Below are 26,297 nucleotides of genomic sequence, written 5' to 3'. Positions count from 1 at the left end.
TGACAGCATCTTTCCCCATTCCCTATGCCCAAGCCAGGATCATACATGGTATTTAGTTGTCCTGTCCATTTAGTCTCTTTTAATCCAGAACAGTTTTTTGCTTTTTTTAGGGGGTCGTGGAGGGAAGTCTTTCATGACCTCTGATTATTTACTCATGATTCAAGTTACACATCTTCACCATATGCAATGTTGAGTCCTTACTGATTCACACCAGATGAGACAGCTAAAGTTAGCGTGTTCCATTAGTGGTGATGTTAACTTTGACCACTGACTTAAGGTGGTGACATCAGATTTCTCCACTGAAGAAGCATTGTACAGAAACTGGGCCAGTTTGCCAACCAGTGGCTTCAAAGAAGGAAAGTCAATTATTCTTACAGTATTTGGTTTTCACCTTCTTACTGCGACTACATATATATATTTGCTGGCCTTGTTCAAGACAGTGAATCATCCTAAAAAGTAAATCCCCATCTCAGGCTTTCTCAGAACCTTGGGGTTTCCTGAAGGGCTGTCCTTAGTCTTGCTTTGAGGGTGATTTCTAATACAAATTTGTATCTTTACTCCAAAATCCTTCCCCCTAGTATCACCACATCTTATTCCCCACAGAGAAGGTCATTACAACCATGCACTGCAATTCATGCTAATGTATTCACTGGAGTTATTTAAAATAGTAAAAAAAAAAAAAATCAAACATTAAAAAGAAACCAACTCAACAACTGGGCATTCACTAAAAAATTATGGAATTCATAAATAAATCCATGGAATTCCACGCAGTCATTAAAAAAGATGAGGTCACCACTAAGAGGAAAAAATAAGTAGAAGAATAGCATTTACAATTTAATCACATTTCATGCATTTATTTAAACAACTGTGGTTTGTAAAAAAAATTTAATTATCTTGAATTAGTGCTAATGCAAAAAAAGTGTTCACCATTGTCCTAAATAAATTTTTTACTCTCCAAAGTTTTCTGTCCTTCCCATTAAATCTTGGCAACCACATTTAACATCCATCTAAATATACTCACAGATTTCCTGAAAGATTAGGAATGGATTTAATTATCAAGTACCAAGAGAGTGATCAGACTCTCTTTTAATGGCCTATCCTGAATTTTCAGGTCTATATGTTAAAGCTGGATATCATGTTCTTCCACATTAGAGTTCTGTTCAATCGCAAGCCAGTACGGCATAAAGTTGCAGTGTGGCACGATTATGTTCCAGAGTCGCAGACAGCTTTAGCATATCAAGGATAAAGGATTTCCACTCTTAAAGGCCATCAAATTATGAAAGGAATGAGCCTTCTGCTAATAAACATATATACCCCATGTCTAAAATCTGCATTCTAAAGACCTATTCATTCATAGAAAACCATTTGTACATACTAAATAGAAGCTTCTGGAGTTATCAAACATTTAATCCATAGACCATCTCTGAAGTCAGAACTTTGAGAATCTGTAGACAAAACGACCTTACCTCTTGCTGTCCCCCTCAAATTCCTCACTAGAATACTGAGCTGTTGCTTTAAATGAAAAGCAAGAAGTCTCAAAGTCCACACACCCAAAATTTACCACTTCCTAGTAGATTTTCTTATTATATACCAAACTTTTATACAGTGTATGTCGAGTACATGTTCTGTGCCTACAAAACATTTTAGCACTATGTTCAGACACATGCTTCAAAATAACCTTCAAGGTAAGGTAGGAACTATTATCTCCATTTTGCAGTTGTGGAAACTAAGGTATGACAGTTAATTTTATGTATCAATTCGACTAATCCATGGTACCTACACATTTGGAGAGACCCCAGTCTAAATGTTGTGAAGGTATTTTTTAGATGAGGTGAACATTTAAATCAGTAGACTGAGTAAAAGCTGATTTTTCTCTCCATAATGTGGGTGGGCCTGATCCGTTCAGTTGAATGCCTTAAAAGATCAAGGTGGTGTCCTCGTCTTTCCCTCCCTTCCACCGCCACCCCTTACCCCAACACACACACAAGAGGGAATTTTCTGTCTCTGCTCTGCTTTTGGACTTGAGCTGCAGCATCAGCTCTCCCCTGGGTCTACAGCCAGCCCCCCTACTTTTTAGTTCTCGGACTTGCTAGCCCCCACAAGCACATAGGGCAATTCCTTAAAATAAATCCCCCTCTCCACACACACAGACACCCTATTAGTTCTTTTACCCTGGAAGACCCTGGCAAATAGAACAGGTGCAGTAACTTGGGAACTCTGCTAAGGTCCTAAAGCTAGTAAGTTCGGAGTTGGGATCCAAACCTAGGTACTCTGAACCCACACACTACCTTAAGTCAATGAGTTCAGCGACTAAAGAATGAAGAAAGAAATGTAAAATTACTTACTCACCAAGTAGACATTGTTGGCTGACTGCAGTGAGTAGTACAAAGGGACAATGAAAGGACTTTTACCTAGTGCCAGTGCATCCCTCTCAGCTTGTATGTGATGAATCATTTTTGTTGATCATGTCTGCTTTTTTGACAACCTATAGTAGGTAACATGACAGCAGACATATTCCCTTTATTTTTTATTATAAGGTGTTCCCAGGTTTCAAAGATGCCTTCATGAAAACAACCAGAGAGAGAAAGCAGAAATCATTTGGCTCTCACATTGCCATCAGGAAACTCTGCCTGAAAGACAGAACTTTCTTCAACGTAGAAGTGCTTATCTTGGTATCAGGTAGTGAAAGTATCACTTCCCTTTTGAGAAGGAAAAAGAAGTAAACAAATGCTCCCTGACTGCCCTACATATTAGAAGATTCTGTTCTGCTGTTATTCTAACAAAGCCCCAAAGTAATATTTAATATTACTGATATTATAGTAATATTCCTAATAAGCCCTCAGATAATCAGGAATCTAGGCACAGAGAAACAGTAGCTAGTAAGATTTTTTTCCCCCTTCTGATTCCTTGATGGATGGGAATAGAATCAGAAAGAGGAAGAATGTAGAAAGTTTCTTTGCCTAGGGAAAAAAATCTTGAGAATGGTTCGAACTCCTGAAATTTAAGTCTCAAATGCTGTCCTACAGAAAATAACTAACTACCTTTTTCAGGTTTCAAGGTAATTGGTACAGGAGCAAAACTATAATCTACATTAAAAAGGGCATATTTGTTCTAAAATTCATTAGAGTATTACCAGCATAAACATGAGCTCAGAAGCAAGATAATACACATCATGCAGAGACTAGCCAATTGGCCAGGATATGGGAAACATACAGCGAAGTTTAAAGCCAGAACTTGAAGCATAACTGCTTCTCAAGGCATTTGAACTTTAGCTTCTATGTAACAGCCTAAGGAATATATAAAAAAATAAAAGTGATTCCAGTTAGGGGCCTATTACAGTAGACTAGGTATGGAAATAAGGGCATGATGAGCCTCAAAAACAGCATGTTAAGAAAAGCCAGATGCAAAAGACCATATGCTGGATGATTCCCTATATATACATATATATATACATATTGTCCAGAAAAGACAAACCTATAGCGATGGACAGTGGATCAGTGGTTACGTGGGACTAGGGGTATTAAGGGGCTAGGTGTAACAGATAGAAGAAACTTGGCTTCTCTGCCTTCATACTGTATTTGTCTCCTGCTTTATTTAACCGTTGGGCCAAAAGAAAATGAAGGAAAAGGAACAGGCTTCTGAGCAGCCCTGCAGCCCTGCAGGTAGGCTTGTTAATCATCAAAAGGAATTTTGCTTGTGGTTTGAGATTTCTGCAAACAGTGCCTTACCCGAAGCTTGCCTCTTCCTAGGAGACGGGGACCTGGGAAGACTTGGAAATGGAAGGGGTAATATGAATAAAAGACAGAATGGACAGGACTAGTTGAGAGGGTATGCAGATCAAGTAAAGTTAAAATGACTCAATTTTGTAGGTGAACGCCAGAGATGATGGTGGTGGTATTAAATGGAAAGAGGGAACAAAGGAGTCAGACTGGTTTGGTGGAGAGGATTGTTCAGTTTGGAAACTGTTTCAAGTGCAATTTCCAGGTGCCTGTCAGCTAGTCACAGAGCAGTGCCCACAGGAGGCCGGAACTGCATCTGCATGAGTCAGACGGCTGCTTCCTTCCCATCATCCGATCCAATCAGTGCTGAAATGTGAGCAATCTCCAACTATGGGAGTGGATGAGCACCAAGAGTGCCCCGAACAGCTTCAAAACACTGAAAGCTTTTGAATGCATTCAGAATGATGTATCTACTGCTGCAAGGATAAAGGAGTGATTTAGGACATTTTTCAGCTTAGTCTTTAAAATTATAGTCCAGATTTATAATGAAAGGTTTGAAGAGAAAAAATGGAGTTCTATTAATAAAGAAATCTATGTCACAGCATAGTTAATAATATGGTATTGTTTATTTGAAAGTTGCTAAGACAGCGGATCTTAAAAGTACTCAGCAAGAAAAAACAATTTCTGTGTCCTGAAGGATGTTAACTAGACGTATTGTGATCATTTCGCCTGTGTACAAAAATACTGAATCATTATAGTGTACACCTGAAACTAAATAAATTCTATGTTAATTCTATCTCAATAAAAAAATTAACCTATGTCGAACAGAATTAAAATGCAAATTGGAAATAACTGTTTCAATTTAAGGTTGAAAATTTAATCCTGGTAAAGGCCAAATCAGTAAAAGGGGTTCCTAAGTTCTGGTGTCTCCTAAGTGTTTTGGCGTGAAGGGAAGGGCGGGGCGGAGGGCAGACACCCGTGCTGCCGCCCTGAGGTCACCCCAAGCGAGAGGGAAGCCCTGGAGGCTTTGGCAAGCCAGGGTCCCCACTGGGGCCTGTCCAATTCAGGGGGCGGGAAGGAGCGCCGATGGGCCGGACACCCCCTTTCTTCTTTACACCTTGACTTCACACCATCACCGCATACAACTTGCCGCCCTTTTGCCCGTGCCTGGCACCTCCCCCGCGTGGATGCCGAAGTACCCAGGGTGCCTAAGGCCGGGGAGGTGCCCGGAACAGCCGCAGCCTCTTCCAGGTCAGGGACCGAGGTCCTCTGACTTCAATTGAAAAGACGAGAGGCACAACCAATGGGGACTTGAATCTGAGTCGTGGGATTTGAAGGGTTTCACCAGAGCTTCCAACGAGGCTGGGGGGACCCTGCCCCGTTGCCCCTCAACCTTTTTTTAGAAAGATTCCACAGAGCCGATATAGATCCTAAGAAAAAGAAAACTACAGCCAGAGAGCTTTGGGGCCCCAGTACTTGTATTATTCACCGTGGAGGTCCACCACTTCGGGGGTGGGACCAGCGACCCGGAGCAGCCCAGGCGGAAAGGCCAGCTCGCTGAGGTGGATGGAGCCCCGGGCCAAGACCCGGGCGGCGGGGGGCGGGGCGGAGCGGGCGCTGGGGCAGCGGAATCGGCGGGGGGGAGGGGGCTTTCCCCTGCCCCGGAAGTACTGTGGCGTTACAGCCTTGCCTTCCGGGGCAGAGTGTCGATCGTAGCCGCCCGAGGGAGGGACGCCATTTTCCCTTTCTAGGAAGAGTGAGGGAGGGGATGGGACTCCAAGGAGAGAAGAAAAGGCGCAGCGCCTCCCCGCGGGGCCGCGGACCGAGGGGCAGTCTCGGCCCGCGGTGGGGTCGCTGAGAGACCTGACGAGATGTTTTCCCTTTCGAGCACGGGGCAACCGCAGGTGAGTCCGGCATCTGATCCTTTTCTTCGCCGCCGCAACCCGCAGCTGCTTGCCGTTTGTGTTTTGTGGACGCAGTTTCTCGTAAGGCATCGTTGGAGGGAGGTGATTAACCCAAAGCGACTCTTGGGGTTGAGAAGGGATCAGGGACCACGAGAGAGCCAAGGGCTGATGGCGAAGCAGAGGCATGATATGTGTGTGATGGAAACCTTGGCTGATCGACTTGGTCGCGGAATTTTTGCTGGAGAATCCGTCAGGCGCTGTTCAGTACGAGACGTTCTGGGGTGGGGGAAACATGCTTGCTCTCGATGTAACGGGAGCAAGTAATGTCTTGAAGGTCTCTCCGGAGACTTTGGGTTAAAATCCCACCTAAAAGAAAACAAAGGTTGTGAATACCAAACACGCCATAATTACTTGAACAATCTATCACGATAAAAAAAAAACATTTTTTAATGCTGAAAATGACAAATACGTATTTGCAATTTGACCGCTTGCCGTTAAAATTTTGAATCTGCCTGCTTTCCATCTTTTTGTAAACCAAAAGACAGAGCAGAGAAAAATGAATCCGAGAGCTTGTAATTAGCTTTTTTCAGGAGTAATCACTTGTGACAATGTTTTGTTCTTGGTTTACTTAAAAATCTTTTTTGATAGCTTTTTTTTTTTTGAGAGCTCTGTTTCGCCAATGAATTTTTTTTTTAAACATTCAGGTTTTAAAATAAATTTCATGACATTTTAGTCTCGTGGTTTAATCATATAACTATGTTCCTTTGTGTAACTTTAACTCCCTTGGTTTTTGTTCTGTTTTTTGTTTTTTGCTAATACTGGCTGTGTAATTTTAAAAATGAAGTGATTGTTATTTATTGGACATGAGCAATGTGCCAGGTGAACAGAGCAAATGTAGAATCTTAGTGATGATACGAAGCAAAAGGTGTGCAGCAGCCAAATGAAGAGTGAATATGATGCCGGAGTTCTTGTTCAGGAAGCCGAAGAATGAGGTAGGAGAGCAAGGTACAGGCTTTTATTTAGAGATTAAGTGAGAGGACAGAGCTCCCGGCTCACGCCAGGAGGGGACAAGAGAGTCCGTGGTTGGTTCATTGTCCAGGGGTTTTATGCGTGGTTGAGGATTTTCAGGAATGAGGGTAAAGGGTTAGGGGTTCAGATTTGTTGAGTGGTCCCAGAATGCTCATTTTTAATGAGTAATAGAAGAAATTTTCTGCTCTGATTCTTTCTCAAGATAGCAGTTTCCCTCTGGGAGTATGTCATTAAGACCGCCTGCCCTGCCCCCAAGGTGGGCTGGGTTGTTGCCTGTTTGCTGAAGTTAGTTAAGAGTCTTACTTCTTAACTTCTTGGGCTGTTTATAGTTGGGCTTGCTTACTAAATTAGTCTTTTTCCTAGGTTGCAGATCATTTGTTTAGGATCAGAGAAGGAAATAAAGCACATAGGTACAGTTAAAATAAACTGGGCCTTTTAGCAGGCTAAGGTAAATTTTACAGTGTCATGATTTAAATTGATACAGTGAAGTCATGGGTTATGCTGAGACACTTTTCTTTATCTGCGGAACACTCAAACATTCCAGGCCAAGTTGCCGCTGGCCTTTTGAGCTTTAACTGCTCACTGAAGATGCCTATATTCCTAGTCTGGTATCTTTACCCTAGATTGCATAATGCTTATCACAGAGTTTCAATAGGGACTTCTTTGCACATTGCTACATTGTTCTGACTGTAATTATCTTGCTCTGCTTTTTCTCCGGAGGCCCTCACCCTACTGTGCCTAAACCCACGGTCCCTGTCTCAAATACAAGTGAACAGGTATCCCAGGCAGATGTGTTGGGGGAGCGTTGTGTATTTTCCTCAGTCCTTGTTCCCACCGCGACAAAGAATTGAAGGGTAGAGACACAGTAGTGAAGCAGAGTAAAAGTTTTATTTAAAGTTACTGAAAGAGAGAAAGAAAAAGTACAGGCCACCTCAGCAAGGAGAGGCACCCTGAAAGTTTGGAGAGAGAAAGGTTAAGATTAAAAGGTTACACACTTAGAAAGTGCGGGCGACCTCAGAGAGAGGAGCGCCCTGAAAGGCTCACATGAAAGTTTCGCATGAAAAACAATGTGGTTACTACATTCACCCATATTGTCGAGTCCCTCCCCAATGCGCCATTGCAGTGACTGTCCGTCAGTGTAGTAAGGTGCCACAGTTGTCTTTGTGCTACACTGTCTTCCCCATGATCCCCGCACACACAGTGTGTACTAATCACATTACCTCTCAATCCCCTTTTCCCTCTCTCCCCACCCACCCTCCCCCATCCCACCCCTTTGATAACTGCTAATCCCTTCTTGGAGTTTATGAGTCTCCTGCTGGGTTGTTGTTTTTTTTTAAAGAGCTATTTTATTTATTTTGAAATGAGTTATTTTTGGCTGGATTTTTAACCTATAAGCATACCAGTTATGCACATAAGGGAAAACACTACAACACAGAGCATACAATGAATATTAAGGTTTTTTTCCTCCCCTGGTTGCTGACTTCCTAATTTTCCTCCCAGTACTATTGTCCTTTATTTTTTTTTTACTGACTAGCATACCTTGTACGTATATATCCATGCCTAATACTGTGTCATTGTTTTCAACTACAATATACATACATCATAGCAAGTCTCTTATTGATGGATATTTAGATTGTTTCCCACCTTTTCCCATCACAAACAATGATGTAGTTGCCCGTACATGTCCGTACTCTGCATACGCATGAAAGCATGTCGATAGGATAAATCCTTAGAAGTGGAATTGGTGGGTTAAAGTCTATGTGCCTTTGAGATTTTGATAGATTTTACCAGAGTGCCTTCCAGTGAAGGTTAATTTATGCTTCCCTTTTACAACATACGAGGAACCTGTTTTCATTTATCCTTGCCAATGTGTAGTCATACTTTTGTACCTTTGTCAAATGAATAGTTATATTCAATAGTCTGGGTTTTAATATTAATTTCTAATATTAGTAGTGAGTTTATGAGAACATTTTCAGGCATTTTAAAAGTTTTTGGATTTACTTTTTGGTGAAGAGTCTAATCATAATCTTTGACAATTTTTCTATTTGGTTGCTGGTCTTAGTTATCTGCAGGCACTCTTCGTGTGAAAGGAAATTAGCCTCTTATCAGGTTGCAAGCATTTCTTCAGAGTTTGCAGTTTGATTTCATATAGCTCTTAACTTTGCATTGTGGAGTTCTCTTTATTTTTTCCCAGTTCCTAGTTCTGTCTTCCATATTCTGCATTATCCTTTTTAAAATTTTTTTTTAATTTTGGTAACGTTAATGTACAATTACTTGAACAACATTATGGTTATTAGACTCCCCCCGTTATCAAGTCCCCACCACATACCCTGTTACAGTCACTGTCCATCAGCGTAGTAAGATGTTATAGAACCACTACTTGTCTTCTCTGTGTTGCACATCCCTCCCCATGCCCCCCACCCACATTATACATGCTAATCATAAGGCCCCCTTTCTTTTTCTCCGCCCTTCTCCCTCCCTTCCCACCCATCCTTCCAGGTCCCTTTCCCTTTGGTAACTTAGTCCATTCTTGGGTTCTGTGAGTCTGCTGCTGTTCTGTTCCTTCAGTTTTTTCTTTGTTCTTATAGTCCACATATGAGTGAAATCATTTGGTACTTGTCTTTTTCTGCCTGGATTATTTCACTGAGGATAATACCCACTAGCTCCATCCATGTTGTTGCAAATGGTAGGATTTGTTTTCTTATGGCTGAATAATATTCCATTGTGTATATGTACCGTATCTTCTTTATCCATTCATCTACTGATGGACACTTAGGTTGCTTCCATTTCTTGGCTATTGTAAATAGTGCTGCGATAAACAGGGGGGTGCATCTGTCTTTTTCAAACTGGGCTCCTGCATTCTTAGGGTAAATTCCTAGGAGTGGAATTCCTGGGTCAAATGGTATTTCTGTTTTTAGTTTTTTGAGGAACCTCCATACTGCTTTCCACATTTGTAAAAAAACGAATTTACATTCCCACCAGCAGTGTAGGAGGGTTCCCCTTTCTCCACATCCTCGCTAACATTTGTTGTTGTTTGTTTACTGTCTTTCTTATTCTTAATGATGTTATTATTGATGTCATCTGAGGGCAACTAAAAACAGTTGTTAGAGGAACAAGGCCATAATAAGTGAAATAATATATTAAGGTTCACCCCCCCCTTTTTTTAAGATGCCAGTGCCAGTTTTTATGCTTGGTTTAAGATAATATATTTCATAGTGTAGATGTCTAACCAATTGTATCAGTGTAATTCAGGGTGATTGATAAAAAAGTCTCTTGTGGGCCCTTTCCTAAATCTACAAAAGAGAAGACTCCAGGGCATTGGCCTGGGAACCTGCATAGACCTATTGGTATAGTGATTTTTATGCACAATGGAATTTGAGAAACATTGGCTTAAATTTCTGTTACTAGACATAAGGAGAAGAAGGAAATGGTTCTTAGTTTTAATTGGAAAGTACAAAGATGTCTTTTTAATGTGAATCATTTATTCCTTGAACATAGTCTAGAAACCCAGAAGCCCTAGATTCTACTCCTCACTCTGATTTAATGTATGTGAACTTAGGTATCTCCTTTTTGGGGGGCTTTCTTACATCTGAAAAATAAGGTGGTTGGAATTTTATGAATCTGTCAAATTTGTAAGCATTTCTTTTCTTCCAATTATTGTGTTTCCAGACAACGACGGGGCTTGATTCTGCAATAGATCCTGTCCAGATGAAAAATGTCACCTTCGAACATGTTAAAGGAGTAAGTTAGACAGTTTCCCCTGCCCTCATCGAACATTATCTAATTGTGTATGGTCAATATTTGATTCCAAAAGTGTGAAATAATAGAAAACCAAATATTTATTGGTCTCTGCCCCCAGTTCCTGGCACAGAGCTCCTAAAACCCTTGGGATTTCCCAAGTGATCAGAGCACTAGGAGCATCTTTTGTTTTACTATTTGGTCTTTGACCCTGATTCCTGACACAGGGTTTCTGAGTCCTTTGGAATTTCCTGGGTGATGGCAGTGTCTCTTGTTCTAATGGGTGTGACTCTTGGTGGGCTCCTGGGTGGGGGCTAGTCACTACCAGAAAGACCAAGTCATGGTTAGAAGTTTGGAACTTTCGACCCCACTCCTGTTCTCCGGAGAGCCGGGAGGGGCTGGAAATGGGGTTAATAATCAGTCATTCCCACACAAAGCATCTCCCATAAAAATCCCACTGGCTGGGGAGTCTCCAGGTTCCCGAGCACGTGGTGGCGTGAAGAGAGTAGCGTGCCCAGAGATGCAGTGGAAGTTCTTCCTCTTGCCACATACCTGGCCTTGCGAATCTCTGCCACCTGGCTATTCCTCAGTGACATCCTTTCATAATAAACCGGTAGTCCAGGAGCGAACCTGTTTTCTGAGTTCTGTGAGCCGCTCCATCAAATTAATGGAACATAGGAGGTGTCATGGGAACCTCCAGCTTATAACCAGTTGGTCAGGAACAGAGATAACATAGACTCATGATTGGCATCTGAGGTGGGGGATAGTCTTGTAGGACTGAGCCCTTAACCCTTCGCTGATAGGATCTGATACTCTCTTCCAGGGGGATCGTGTCAGAACTGAACTGAATTGCAGGACGTCCTGCTGGCGTCTGAAGTGCTTGATTAGGGGAAAAACTAAAACACGTTTGGTGACTGGAGCTAGTGTAGAGTGAGTCAAGGAAAACGAGTGTGTATATTTCCTTTACATTAAGGAATATTTTGCACTTAGGTAAAATGGCATCCAAAAATATTTGCAACTTTAATACTCTGGGTAAATGAAGTAGCAGAAGATAAGTCTTATTTCATGACAGGGCTTCGTGTCAGTTTGAAAGCAGCAAGGTGTAACGGGATGAATGTGGACTTCATAGTCAGTGGACTAAGATTTTTAAATTTGATTTTGAGTCATTGGCTTGAACAAGTTACTCTAGATTCTTACAGATAATGCTATGTGCTTGGCACACAGTTGATGCACTGTAAATGGTACTTCTCTTCACCCGTTCCTCTTAATTGATCTTTGTACTTCGGTAACTAACCCAACTGTACTGAAAGAACAGAACGGATGAATGCCAGTTTATACCCAGTTAGCTAAACCATTTGTTTAATAAATATTTAATAGGGTCTACAAAGTGTCAGGCTCTGTTTTACGTACTGAATAGAATAAAACAAATCTCTGCCCTCATGTTTTAACTGTAATAGAAATTGGATAATATGGTATATATGGAAATAATACAGAATGCTCAAAAATGGTAAAATGTTATGGGAAAAATATAGAGCAGGGTGAAGAGGATTGGGAGTTCTGTTAGAAAGGTCACAACTTGAAATGAGGTGTTCAGTGTGATTGAGAAGGTGACATTTGAGCGAAGAGTTGAGGAAGGTGGGGTGAGCCGTGCATGCGTGAGAAGAGAGCATGCCTATAACCAGAGGAGGAGCGACAGCAAAGGCCCTGCAGAACTAACGTGCCCGGCCTGCTCACTGAGCAGTGGAAAGGCCACCTCTGTGTGGATGGAGTGAACGAGGCAAGTGAGCAGAAGTCGTGGGAGATGAGATCAGGGAGGTATACAGGACCCGATTCATAGTGTCTTAGAAGCCGTTTTAAGACTTTGGCTTTTCCTCTGGTCAAGTGGTACCCATTGAAAGATTCTGAGCAGAGGCAAGACGTGGTTTGGCATAAAATTTAATGGGAACTGTGGCTGCTGTGTTGATAATCTTGAAGAAGGGACAAAGGTTGAAAATAGGCCATAACCATAGTCCAGGCAAGAGATGGTGGCTTAGGCTGACAGGAGAGCAGTAGAGTTCATGAGAAGTGGTTAGTTAAGATTGTTAATACATATTTTGAAGGTAAACCGAACAAGGTTTCCTGACAGAAGAGAATGTAGGGCATGAGAAAGAAACAGGTGTCAAGTGTGACAAGAGTTTTAGCCTGAAAATTGGAAGAATGAAGTTGTCATTTACTGAGAAAAGAAAGGCTATGGATAGAGCAGATTTCGGGGACATAGATTAGGAAATAAATTCATGCCGCTGTTAGATTTCTAGAATGTTTCACAGAAATAATTCCAGGAAATACATGATAGCTTAAAGGGTAAGCAGGGTTTTTGTTAGGCTTGGAACAGTCTTTGGAAGTTATTGTGATAAAATTATTGAAACTTAACTGAAATGTTTGTAAAATGAGTGGTTAAAAGCAAACCTTGTCTACTCCTAGGTCCAGTATAAATTATTTCATTTATGCATGAGCTTACCTAGAAACATACACAGCAATATTGACAACAGCACTGTTTTAAGCCAAAACTAGAAACAACCCAATGTCTACCTAACATAGAATAAACATACAGTATTGTGGCAGCCGTAGACTAAAACCCTATGCAGTGAGGGAGAATAACAACATGGGTAGATCTGACCAACATCACATTGGGTGAAAGAAGCCATACATACTACATGTATTGCATTTATATAAAATTCATAAACAGTCCAAACTGTTTAAATGTGGTGTTAGAGCAGTGATTATCCTTGGGGTGGGAAGAGATGGGAACTAGAAGGAAGAACTGGGAAGGTTCTGGTAATGTTGTTTCTAGAGCTGGGTGCTGATAACGTACTTGGAATTCACTCTGTGAAAGTTATTGAGGTATCCATTTATGATTTTTGCATTTTTATGTGAATGTTAAGCTTCTTTAAAATTTATGTTTAAAAAAAGATTTTGCTGCATTATTGCAATAATTTGTTTAAATATTCAGAGGTATCCATATACTAAAAGAAGACCAAAATATTTAGTCAAAGTAATGGATAACCTTAAATTGCAGGAGAAAAGGAAAACAGATTGAACATCATCTACTCAAATTATTTTCTCTCCCAAACCTCTGTGGCAAGAGAATTCCCAGTTGAGGAATTTATATAAAATCTGTGGAGGAAAATAGGGCTAAGGGATCAAGGCAATGAATGAAGTTGTAAAAACCCTTATTAATATTTTTATAGAAGCTATATATAAATAACTAGAAATTCTGGGCAAGGAAGACATTGCTATACAGACTCTTTTAAGACTTGGTCCAGCTGATCATAGATACTACCTGTGGCATACCTATCATGGTAAATGCTACTGAACTACTTTGGTCCATGTAAATTTAGATTTTATGGCAATTACAACACTTAACCCATATTAACTAAACTTGGTGATCTACCTTGTTATGTCTTCTAATGTTTACTATCAGCACGTCTTCAGCTTTTACTCAGACATGACCTCATACCAAAATAAAGTATATTTAGTAATTATGTACATTGCAGGGAGAAAGTAAGAATCAATTTTGTAAGATTTTATATTATAGTGTTGGGATTATAGCTTCTAAACTTCTTTGACATAGCTATTTACAAAATGGTATTCAGTAAAGTATAGTTTGATTTTAGTCACTGCCCTTTGTCATTTGTTAGGAACTAAATCATGTATAATTTTATAGTCATTCCTTATAATAAATATAATATCATAATCACAAATTCATGTTACAACTTAAACACAGATCTCCTTATCCTTAAATATATAGTAAGTTCACATAATTTGTCCTTGAAGCTTATCACCAGGTCCAAACAAATCCTGTATTTGAAACTTTCTAGGTGATTCTTTTTGCTTATGTTAAATACCACTGGCACATTTAACTAGAATTTTCAACATAACAGTCCTAGTTAACTGGAGGAAGTATTGACAATGGAAGAAATTAAAAATGGTTTTTGTTGGATATATAAGGAGACTTTGTATAACTGGCAAAAAGTGTCAGGAGAAACCTCTGTGTGTGTGTGTGTATTTATTTATAAGGGAGACTTTTTGTATACTTCTTTCACTGAATGAAAAGCCACATCAATATCCACTTAAATTGATGATTTCCAGAGAGGCTATCTTGATAATCTAATCATTATTTGAAAATATTTGAAAAATAAATTTTGTGTAACTTTAGGTGGAGGAAGGTAAACAAGAACTACAGGAAGTTGTTGAATTCTTGAAAAACCTTCAAAAATTTACTGTGCTTGGAGGTAAACTTCCAAAAGTTAAGATATCTTCCCTTGACCATGATTTACCAAAAAACACTGTAATATATCACTAACTTAATTTTTATCAGATTTGACTGACCAGAGTTTAGTTCTTAATTGCTGTCTTACAAATCAGTGCTCATTCTGAACATACTGTTCTATAACCACCTTTGGGGGAGTAATTTAAATTTTGTTGTAATTTCAGACTTTATAGTTGTAAGAATAGTAGAGAACACTCTTCCATACTCCATTTTGTCCCATTTGCTCATTCCCTTTACATATGCATTTTTTTTAAGACCATTTGGGAGTAAATTGTAGATGCAATACTCCTTTATCCCTAAATATCCCATTGTGTATTTCCCAAGAATAAGAAAAAATCTCTCTACCTAATTTACATATATGTACTCCTTAACATATTAAAGTCAGGAAATTTAATATGAATCTGAAACTATTGTACAATTCACTGTCATTCAAATTTCAGCACTTTTTCCAATAACCTCTGTAGCGAATTGCCCCACCCCTCACCCCAGGTTCATATGAATGCAGGTTCACACATTTCATTGATACTTTATTTAATCTGAAAAAATTCTTGAGCCTTTTTTTTTCCAGGGTGGTGGGGGAGCTGATCTTTTATTTGAAAGATTGTGTAGAGTACATGCTCATTTGTAGAACGTTCCTCAGTTTGGCTCTTTCTCTGATGTTTTCTCACAGTTACTCAATATGGGTTTTAATGGCTGTTACATTGCAATTTATAATAAATATATATTTGGTAGTTCCCATTTCTTGGAATTGCATAGTCGTGAAAGCAGTAGTTGTCTCTTGTTCTGTTGATGAGGTGACTTTCTGAACATACGGAAAGATGAGGGCCGGTTGCCCAAAGCAGCAGCCGTGTGGGGTCAGAGGGTTGGAACTTTCGGTTTCATCCGCCCACCCCACCCCCACCTCTGGAGGGAAGACGGGCTGGAAGTTGAATCAGTCACCAATGTCCACTGATTTGATCAAGCACACCTATGAAGTGAGGCCTCCATTAAAACCCCACAAATATGGGGTTTGGAGAGCTTCCAGGTTGGTGGACGTGTGGAATTCGGTGAGAGTGGTGCACTCAGAAGAGGGCATGGAACCCCCTCGTCCCTACCCTGTACTTTGCCCTTTGCATCGCCTCCATCTAGTTGTTCCTGAGTTATATCATTTTAAAATCATTTTAAACCAGTTATCGACCAAGTAAAACGTTCCTCTGAGTTCTGTGAACTAAGTGCTCTAGCAAATTAATCAATACCAAGAAGGTCACTGGGACCTCCAACCTGTAGCCTGTCAGTCAGAAGCACAGTTAACAGCTTGTGACTGGTGACTCGGGTTGGGGGCAGTGATAGGGGAAGGGACATTGCTGTAGATCTGAGCCTGTAATTTGTGGGATCTGATGCCATCTCCAGGTAGGTAGTGTCAGAATTGAATTGTAGATACCCAGCTGGTGTCAGAATAGCTTGTTGGTATGAGGGAAAACTTCACATAGTGGAATTGGGTGCAGAATTGTAATGGCTCTGTGATGTCCTTCTGTGTGGTATTACACTTTATCTAACTATTTATATTGAGCTTTAAATGTTTCCAAGCTTTTGTTATTAAAATTAGCACTGTGATGATCATGTTAGTATCTCAAGACATTGTCCACATGCTTAATTATTTGCTTAGAATAAGTTCTAGATTATTCATTTGTTATACATTTATTATTCTACATTCAGTTCCATGCTTGGAATTGGTGAGTTAAAGGGGGCACTCTTATGTAAGTCTTTTTATTTTGCTCAGTATCTCTACTGAGGATATTCAGCAGTGTATAAAAATGTTGGCATGAATCTTTGCTAATTTAGGTCTCATTTATTAAATCAATACAATAACATCATAGGAAGTATGATTAAAACTATAGAATGGTTGCATTCTTTCCAATCACAAGGAATATTTTATAAATTTGTGGGAAAATCCTGAGGTACCAAGATAAAAACCAGATAAATTCATATAAAGATGATTTAAACCAGTTAGAGATCACATGGCAATAGTATTAAGGGTATTTTGGAGCTTTCCTGAAAAAAAGGTTATGTTAAAATATAGCACTAATACAGTTTTGTTGCTTTTTAAATGTAGTCTTCAGAGTGAAAAAACTTTGTAAACCAAAGAATTCTGTTATTCCAACTTATGAAAAACTTAGTGTGAAAAATTTTATTTTTATTTTGGTATCATTAATGTACAGTTACATGAGGAACATTATGTTTACTAGACTCCCCCCTTCACCATGTCTCCCCCACATACCCCATTAATCACTGTCCATCAGCGTAGTAAGATGCTGTAAAATCACTACTTGTCTTCTCTGTGTTGCACAGCCCTCCCCGTGCCCAACCTCCCCACATTATACATGCTAATCGTAAGGCCCCCTTTCTATCCCCCCTTTCTCCCTCCCTTTCCACCCCCCCCCCAGTCCCTTTCCCTTTGGTAACTGTTAGTCATTCTTGGGTTCTGTGATTCTGCTGCTGTTTTGTTCCTTCAGTTTTTCTTTGTTCTTATACTCCACATATGAGTGAAATCATTTGGTACTTGTCTTTCTCCGCCTGGCTTATTTCACTGAGCATAATACCCTCTAGCTCCATCCATGTTGTTGCGAATGGTAGGATTTGTTTTCTTCTTATGGCTGAATAATATTCCATTGTGTATATGTACCACATCTTCTTTATCCATTCATCTACTGATGGACACTTAGGTTGCTTCCATTTCTTGGCTATTGTAAATAGTGCTACGATAAACATAGGGGTGCATCTGTCTTTTCCAAACTGGGCTGCTGCATTCTTAGGGTAAATTCCTAGAAGTGGGATTCCTGGGTCAAATGGTATTTCTATTTTGAGCTTTCTGAGGAACCTCCATACTGCCTTTCACAATGGTTGAACTAATTTACATTCCCACCAGCAGTGTAGGAGGGTTCCCCTTTCTCCACAACCTCACCAACATTTGTTGTTGTCTGTCTTTTGGATGGTGGCCATCCTGACAACCACTTCTGTTTTCCTAGGGGAAGCAAATGCTCCTTGTGTTATATTTATTGATGAATATCTATTGATGAATGTTTATTGATGAATATATTTATTGATGAATCTAGAACTTAAGTAAGTGAGTGATATCTCATTGTGGTTTTAATTTGAATTTCTCTGATGACTGGCTATGTGGAGCATCTTTTCATGTGTCTATTGGCCATCTGAATTTCTTCTTTGGTCCTCTGCCCATTTTTTAATTGTTTGCTTTTTGTTTGTTGAGGTGTGTGAGCTCTTTATATATTTTGGATGTCAACCCTTTATCAGATCTGTCATTTATGAATATATTCTCCCATACTGCAGGATGCCTTTTTGTTCTATTGATGGTGTCCTTTGCTGTACAGAAGCTTTTCAGCTTGATATAGTCCCACTTGTTCATTTTGCTTTTGTTTCCCTTGCCTGGGGAGATATGTTCATGAAGAAGTCACTCATGTTTATGTCCAAAAGATTTTTACCTATGTTTTTTTCTAAGAGTTTTATGGTTTCATGGCTTACATTCAGGTCTTTGATCCATTTCGAATTTACTTTTGTGTATGGGGTTAGACAATGATCCAGTTTCATTCTCTTACATGTAGCTGTCAAGTTTTACCAACACTAGCTGTTGAAGAGGCTGTCATTTCCCCATTGTATGTCCATGGCTCCTTTATCTATATTAATTTACCATATATGCTTGGGTTTATATCTGGGCTCTCTATTCTGTTCCACTGGTCTATGGGTCTGTTCTTGTGCCAGTACCAAATTGTCTTGATTACTGTGGCTTTGTAGTAGAACTTGAAGTCAGGGAGTGTAATTCCCCATGCTTTATTCTTCCTTCTCAGGATTGCTTTGGCTATTAAGGGTCCTTTTTGTTCCATATGAATTTTAGAATGATTTGCCCTAGTTTGTTGAAGAATGCTCTTGGTATTTTGATAGGGATTGCATTGAATCTGTAGATTGCTTTAGGTAGGATGGCCATTTTGACAGTATTAATTCTTCCTAGCCAAGAGCGTGGGGTGAATTTCCATTTATTAGTGTCCTCTTTAATTTATCTTAAGAGTGTCTTGTAGTTTTCAGGATATAGGTCTTTTACTTCCTTGGTTAGGTTTATTCCTAGGTATTTTATTCTTTTTGATGCAATTGTGAATGGAATTGTTTTCCTGATTTCTCCTCCTGCTAGTTCATCATTAGTGTATAGGAATGCAACAGATTTCTGTGTATTAATTTTGTATCCTGCAACTTTGCTAAATTCAGATTTTAAATCTAATAGTTTTTGAGTGGATTCTTTAGGGTTTTTTATGTATAATATCATGTCATCTGCAAACAGGGACAGTTTGACTTCTTCCTTGCCAGTCTGCATGCCTTTTATTTCTTTGTGTTGCCTATTTGCCATGGCTAGGACCTCTAGAACAATGTTGAATAAAAGTGGGGAGAGTGGGCATCCTTGTCTTGTTCCCGATCTTAAAGGAAAGCCTTTCAGCTTCTCGATGTTAAGTATAATGTTGGCTGTGGGTTTGTCATATATGGCCTTTATAATGTTGAGGTACTTGCCCTCTATACCCACTTTGTTGAGAGTTTTTATGAATGGACGTTGAATTTTGTCAAATGCTTTTTCAGCATCTATGGAGATGATCATGTGGTTTTTGTCCTTTTTGTTGATGTAGTGGTAAAATACATTTTAAATGGTAGATTATCAAGTCAATGTTCATGTATTACATTTCATTGTTCAGTCTTTTAATCTATTTTTATGACTTATTCTATTTGTTCAGTGATAAACACGTTTATATTCCTGTCCCTCAAGATTCTGTCTTGCCTATGGCTGATATATAAACAGTACTTAAATAATACAGGGATACTAATTATGGAGAAGATCCTCAAGTGAGTCATTACTAGATATATAGCTGTTTTCCTATGTCTGTACAGCAAAGGACACCATCAATAGAACAAAAAGGCATCCTACAGTATGGGAGAATATATTCATAAATGACAGATCCGATAAAGGGTTGACATCCAAAATATATAAAGAGCTCACACACCTCAACAAACAAAAAGCAAACAATCCAGTTAAATAATGGGCAGAGGAGCTGAACAGACAGTTCTCCAAAGAAGAAATTCAGATGGCCAACGACACATGAAAAGATGCTCCACATCGCTAGTCATCAGAGAAATGCAAATTAAAACCACAATGAGATATCACCTCACACCAGGAAGGATCACCAACATCCAAAAGACAAACAACAACAAATGTTGGCGAGGTTGTGGAGAAAGGGGAACCCTCCTACACTGCTGGTGGGAATGTAAACTAGTTCAACCATTGTGGAAAGCAGTATGGAGGTTCCTCAGAATGCTCAAAATAGAAATACCATTTGACCCAGGAATCCCACTTCTAGGAATTTACCCTAAGAATGCAGCAGCCCAGTTTGAAAAAGACAGATGCACCCCTATGTTTATCACAGCACTATTTACAATAACCAAGAAATGGAAGCAACCTAAGTGTCCATCAGTAGATGAATGGATAAAGAAGATGTGGTATATATACACAATGGAATATTATTCAGCCATAAGAAGAAAACAAATCCTACTGTTTGCAACAACATTGATGGAGCTGGAGGGTATTATGCTCAGTGAAATAAGCCAGGTGGAAAGACAAGTATCAAATGATTTCACTCATATGTGGAGTAAAAGAAGAAAAAAAAAAAAGTGAAGAAACAAAACAGCAGCAGAATCACAGAACCCAAGAATGGACACTAACAGTTACCAAAGGGAAAGGGACTTGGGAGGGTGGGTGGGAAGGGAAGGAGAAGGGGTGAAGAAGACAGGCGGCCTTATGATTAGCATGTATAATGTGTGGGGGTGCTTGGGGAGGGCTGTGTAACACAGAGAAGACAAGTAGTGATTTTACAGCATCTTACTACGCTGATGAACAGTGACTAATGGAGTATGTGGGGGGACTTGGTGAAGGGGGGAGTCTAGTAAACATTATGTTCTTCATGTAATTGTAGATCAATGATACCAAAAAAAATATATGCCTAATCTCTGGTTGCATTGTCTTTCCATTGTCTCTTGAGAGTATCAGTCCTGTTTAACTTGACCTTCATCACAGTCAGCCCATTAATTTATGTTTCCTCTTTGTATTCTTTTTAGCACCTTAATATGTCCTGGCCATCTTGACATGGAAGTTACAGTTCCAGGACACAATGTGAAAGGTCGAACAGAAATTTTGAAATTTTATCTCAGTAAAATAAAGTTTGATCAGTGTAAGTCCGATTTCATCACACAAATATTGTCTCTGTGAAATGATAACCTATCAGTCCACTCTGTTTGTGGACCCTGTTTGATAACTGTCTTAAAATACCAGTTCTATATGTCTGTTTTTCTTTCCATTTATATATGTTCTTTTAAAAAAGTCTATTTCTTCATTATATCCAGGAGATTCTATAATTTCGAATCCCGGAGTCTATACAGAAAGTTTTCCACTGAGCATTCAGATAGATAATACTTGAAGATGAATATAAAATAATAGAAAAAGCACTTACATGTTTATGAGCAAGGTACCTTGTGGTGTAATTATAGTCACTTTGGAGCCAGAGGAGGGGAAAGCAAACTGTAAAATAAACACATGGAAATGTTATGGATCCACTTGAATAAAAACAGTTTTAAAGCGCTAATATTTTCAAAGATAGTTGAGTCAGTTCATAAAAGTAAATGCTTCCTATGATAAGAGTGGCTTTTATGTACAAAGTATTTCAAGGTGAAACTCAGAAAAATTCTATGGGTTAACTTTTTCAACTTTTTGTTAGGCTAGTAACAATATAGATCAAATTGAAGATTTATAAATCATGTTGGGAACTCTACATTTCTTTGTTTTTCACCATCATTTAAATGTAGGAACTTTTTTGGTTTGTCCCAATGGCAATTTTAATAGCAATTTTGAGTTTGTTATTGTAGTTTCACTAAGATAGATATTTTAAGTTAAGGTCTGATAGGGCTCTTTTTTTTCTTTTGGAATGTGAATTCTTTGTGAAAAGCTTTGTGTTAGCTGCTTTGGAATTTTGATGTTGTGTTCTGTCTTCGTAGCTGTTGATCCAGAAATAATAGCTCGAGGTAGTGTTGGCTTTTCTGGCGTAGCGTTGGAGAGTCTTGTGAACCAGGCTGCATTAAAGGCGGCTGTTGGTAGAGAAGCAATGGTCACCATGACGGGGCTGGAGCTTTCCAAAGGTAAAATCCTAATGGGTGGGTTTTCTCTTTTCTTTCTGTCTTAACACGGTTCATGGTGCTGGAGAATAAATTATTCTTTTTTGTGTGTGTGAAACTATTATGAAAAAGAAAGGTAAGGTAGAGGAACAAGCAAAAATATATCTAAAAATAGTAGTACCACCTGGCCTCTTACAGAACAAGTGTAGTTTATATGATTATACTCTTTAGGGACAGTTGCCCATTGTGTTTCTCCTTGTTGGATACTGCTGATAAAAGAATAATTTTATTAATTCTCACTAATTTTAATTTTAAATCTTGAATTGGCTTTAATAGGTTAGTTACGACATTCCTATTAATAGTAAGTCTATCTTCTGAAAATCGAATTCCACTCTCCCTCTTGATACAAAGATTAAGATGATCTTAAAATGTTGGCTTTCAGTTGACAGATTGTTGTGGTCTAAAATATTTATTAGTGATATTAAGTCATGTTACTCTAAAATGACTTTACAGCAAATGGGTTTTAGTCACTTAAATATACCTTCCCGATGGAGAAATTTTACTCAGTTAAATTTTATCCTTAGGGCCTGAGGATAGAAGCGTGGAAATCGATGACAAAAATCAAACCATCACAGCATATCATGAATCTGGGCCTGCTGTCACTGCATATTACACTAAAGCTGCCAGGCCTGTCGGCAAGGCCACGGGCACGCTGCAGGGCCAATGCTGGCACATGTAATGTCTTGTAATTTTTTCTTTTCTTTCAAAATTGCTAATGAAAAAACATTTTAAAAAAAGAAAATTCACCTACTTCCTACATTTGTTGATACTTTCTTCTTTAACTTTCTGAACCAGCATGAAGTCAGAAATACTTGTGAAATTTAATCTAATAAAATTTTTTCTTAATATTTCAGATACTATGCCTCTATATTATGAAATTTAATTCTAAAATGACAGCAAAGTGTAATTCTTAAATATGTGTGATTACTGTTTTCCTCCCTTCAAGAAGTTACATATAACTTAATAGATTTTCAAAGGTTTTTTCCATTGAATATAAGTTTCATTCTCATGTTTCGAACTATAGACATTTTAAACATTTTTGTGCAACTAGTGATTAAACAGTCCTATTGTAGCATTACCTGTCTGTTATTTATAAATTCAGTTTTGCTTTATAAGGAAGTTTGCATATTTTACATATTGCTGGTTTTGTCATCAGTTACCTGATGACCATCTCTACTAAATCTGTAGCTTTTAGCATCATGCTATTAAAAATGTAGTGTAATGAGAGCCAAATGGTCATTCTGGTTATTAATACAAGTGTTTCAAACTGTCTGAATTTTTTTTCAACTGCTAGGTGTCCCTGTTGCCTGAGGGTGACAGATGGAATGAAACTAGAGCTCAGCTCCTTGCACAAATGGGTGTCAGTGTGGGAGGACGAGTGGCAGGGGAGCTGATATTTGGAACTGACCATATTACAACAGGTTGGCTATCAAGCGTGGCTTTAGTTCAAATTGTCTTTGCTGGCTTAAAGATATTTTAAAGAATTGAGTTCTACATTTACTTTAAAAGTTTAGGAGCCTCCAGTGATTTTGATAATGCAACTAAAATATCAAAGTGGATGGTTACCAAATTTGGAATGAGTGAAAAGGTAAACGGTGATTTTAATCCTCCTTCACGTACCAAATGATGTTGTGCCAAGTGTCTGTGAGAAAGGTTCTCATTAGAAATTGCTAACATTTACTTTCTCCCTCTTATTCCAAATGGACTTGAGGCCGCTTATTCTAAACTAAACATTATTTGCTGAACATTTAAAATGGTAGCATTCTTTTTCTGTTGTAGCTGCTAAGACAGTAACAGGTCATCACCTCTGAGGTAACTGAATGACAGGACCAGCTGTTCAGCCTTTTCTAATCATGTGACGTGAAAGGCCTGCTTGCCGAGCCTGCCCACTTTGCCCCATTCACCTGCTTCTCTTCCCACATGATGGCTCCGTGGAGAAACGGTAGCTCTGAATGGTGCATTTCTGGGCTTGGAAGAGCTGCCGGGGCTCTCAGACGGTCCTCAGGGCCAGACTTACGGTGCCATATTTTCTGTCTTGCTCACACTTTGTTTCAGTCTTTTCCTTTCAGAAGAATGATGAAATTTCTTTGACCTCCAAAGCAAAAGGGAATCCTGTAAATTATGGAAGAGAACGGAGCAGGGAGAGAGACCAAGCTGGTGCTGAGCTCCTGGAGGAGTGAGCCGAGGCAGTGAGGAGGCGAGCCCTCCCGGGGTTGGAGATGCCTGCAGGAAAGTACAGGTCTGGGGGCTTCATTATGTCGCTTCTTCTTGTAGCGGCCGGCCTACGGCCGAGGCTGAGTCCCACTATGGCTGAACACCGCCCTTCCACTGTAGCTGAACAATGCCCTAAGATGGTGACCGCTTCCTGGGCGCCACCCTTCCTGGTTTGGTGGCATTAGCATAAGGAAGTTGCTCCTATAGGCTTGCCCCATGCTTCCGCGCTCGTGCTCAACTCATGCAGAAGGCATGCTAACAATCAGCTTAAAGGTCACGCATGATCTTGATCACCATAGGCCAGCTTCCTTTATATAAGGCATAAGCAGGAAAGAGAAGCTCTCTCTCTCTCTCTCTCGCGCGCTCTCACTCTCGCTCTCGCTCGCTCTCGCTCTCTCTCGCTCGCTCTCTCCTCTCATTCTTCCTCTCACTTGCTCCCTCCGGCTGTTGCTTCTTCTCACTCACCTTCTCCCGACCTTCCGAGCAACAATAAAGAACTGAAGTGAACTAGGTCTGTGTACGTATCGCTGTCGTCACCGCCACAAGGAGCGAACGCAATATCTTCTCTCAAGAGAAGGACTCAGAGGGACAGAGCGTGTGAGCACCTGTCCCCCCCCACCCCCACCACAGCAGGCACAGTGCTGGCAGCCCATCCCTGAGGGTGTCCAGATGGGCCCATTTCACAGGTGAAGACTTGTGGCTCAGAGAGACCAAGGGGCTTGCAGAGCACCTGCCTTGGAGGTGGGAATTGAGACAGCTGTCAGCTGTCAGGCCCTGGCCAGTGGGGGGGGCCCTGCTGCTGAGGTTCAGGGTTCAGCCGGGTGGCGGCTGCCTCGTACTACCTGGCGTCTCCCTCTTTCAGGACCACCTCTACTTATGTGTCACCTCCCTGCCCCTCTGTCCTCTGGGTCACCCTCCCTCAGGCCAACCCCACGACCCTCAGCTTGAGGCTGACCTGCACGCCCAGCTTCTCCTCAAAGGAACCGCTCTGGACAAGATGACTCTGACCTGTGAGATGGAAGATGTTGCCACACGGCTGATGCTTAGTAAACACTTGCTGGTCAAATGAAGTTGTAAAGGACACTGGCCCTCAACTGACAGAGCCGTAGATCTAAGCGGTGTTCTGTAATTAGTCTAATTGTGGTAACAGGTGATCTCCAAATTTAAGCTGCTTAACATAATAAATGTTTTCATTCACATTAAGTCTGACGGGCTGATTGGGTGGGGAGTTCTGATCACACAGCCGTTTGGTGACCCACACTCCTCAGTCCAGTGACTGTCCTTCCCTCTGAGTGCCAAATCCTTGGTGTACATGGTAAACAAGGGGAAAGGCCATGCAGGATCGTGTAGAAAGGTTTTATGGGCCAGGCCAGCCCTGGAGGTCGTACTTCATTGCTACCAACCTCTTGACACTCACAGCAGGGGAGGCAGGGTTTGCATCTTGCTGGGGACCAAGGAAGTGGGAAACCCTTTGATTAGTACCAGTTTCTTCCTCAATTCACCTGCTACCACAACTCAGAGAAGATGGCTTTGCCCAGGAGGGTGTCTTCTTGAGAGAAGCCCCCTGAGCGCTCAGTGAAGCTCCCCTGAAGTTATCCTTACACTGAGTCACTCATCATTGGTTCATTTGTGCACTGATCACCAGTGCATATATATTAAGAAAATATTTTATTAGATTAAATTTCACAAGTATTTCTGACTTCATGCTGGTTCAGAAAGTAAAAGAAGAAAGTATCAACAAACTTAGGAAGTGGGTGAATTTTCTTTTCTTAATGTTTTCATTAGCAATTTCCTACATAAGCTTCTGGGGAGCGCTATTTGAAAGAAAATAAAAAATTACAAGACATTACATGTGCCAGTGTTGGCTCCGCAGCGTGACTGTGGCTTTGCTGACAGGCCTGGCAGCTCTGGTGTAATATGCAGTGATAGCATGCCCAGATTCATGATATTTGTTTCCTTATGTATAAGATAGTACTTCCTTTGTTACATTTATTAGTGATTTTGGATTTTTCAGTTAAGCTTCTTTGTTCCCACTTGTTTTAGCTTGGAGTTAGGACCTACTGTGATACAGGGAAACTGAGTCCAGAAACTCAATCTGCTATTGAATAAGAAATCAGAATCCTTCTAAGG

The 26,297-nt window shown here is 40.1% G+C and overlaps 1 protein-coding gene and 1 long non-coding RNA gene across 16 annotated transcripts in view; one reads left to right on the top strand and one right to left on the bottom strand.

Annotated features, from left to right (window-relative positions):
• The first annotated feature begins 4,134 nt into the window (after positions 1-4,134).
• LOC118916530 (ankyrin repeat domain-containing protein 7-like) overlaps positions 4,135-26,297 on the top strand; it is a 51,281-nt gene continuing 29,118 nt past the window's right edge. For 2 of the 15 annotated variants that reach the window (XM_057497716.1, XM_057497717.1), the window contains exons 1-2: positions 4,135-5,623; positions 10,322-10,393. In XM_057497716.1, coding sequence (XP_057353699.1) covers positions 10,368-10,393 — 26 coding nt within the window. In that variant the 5' untranslated portion in view covers positions 4,135-5,623; positions 10,322-10,367. Of the gene's footprint in view, positions 5,624-10,321; positions 10,394-20,843; positions 20,957-21,776; positions 21,933-22,477; positions 22,802-23,247 lie in introns of those variants that run through there. The other 13 variants (XR_008996106.1, XR_008996108.1, XR_008996107.1 and 10 more) reach the window with 13 other exon arrangements.
• LOC130682793 (uncharacterized) lies at positions 5,633-23,984 on the bottom strand. The gene is made up of 3 exons (XR_008996116.1): positions 23,858-23,984; positions 21,236-21,303; positions 5,633-5,989 (listed from the first exon to the last, which is right to left on the bottom strand). It is a non-coding gene; the product is annotated as an uncharacterized LOC130682793 (long non-coding RNA).

This window comes from Manis pentadactyla, chromosome 3, assembly GCF_030020395.1.
Source record: "Manis pentadactyla isolate mManPen7 chromosome 3, mManPen7.hap1, whole genome shotgun sequence".
NCBI classification, from domain to species: Eukaryota; Metazoa; Chordata; class Mammalia; order Pholidota; family Manidae; genus Manis; species Manis pentadactyla.
This window is presented reverse-complemented; position numbering and strand designations above follow the sequence as displayed.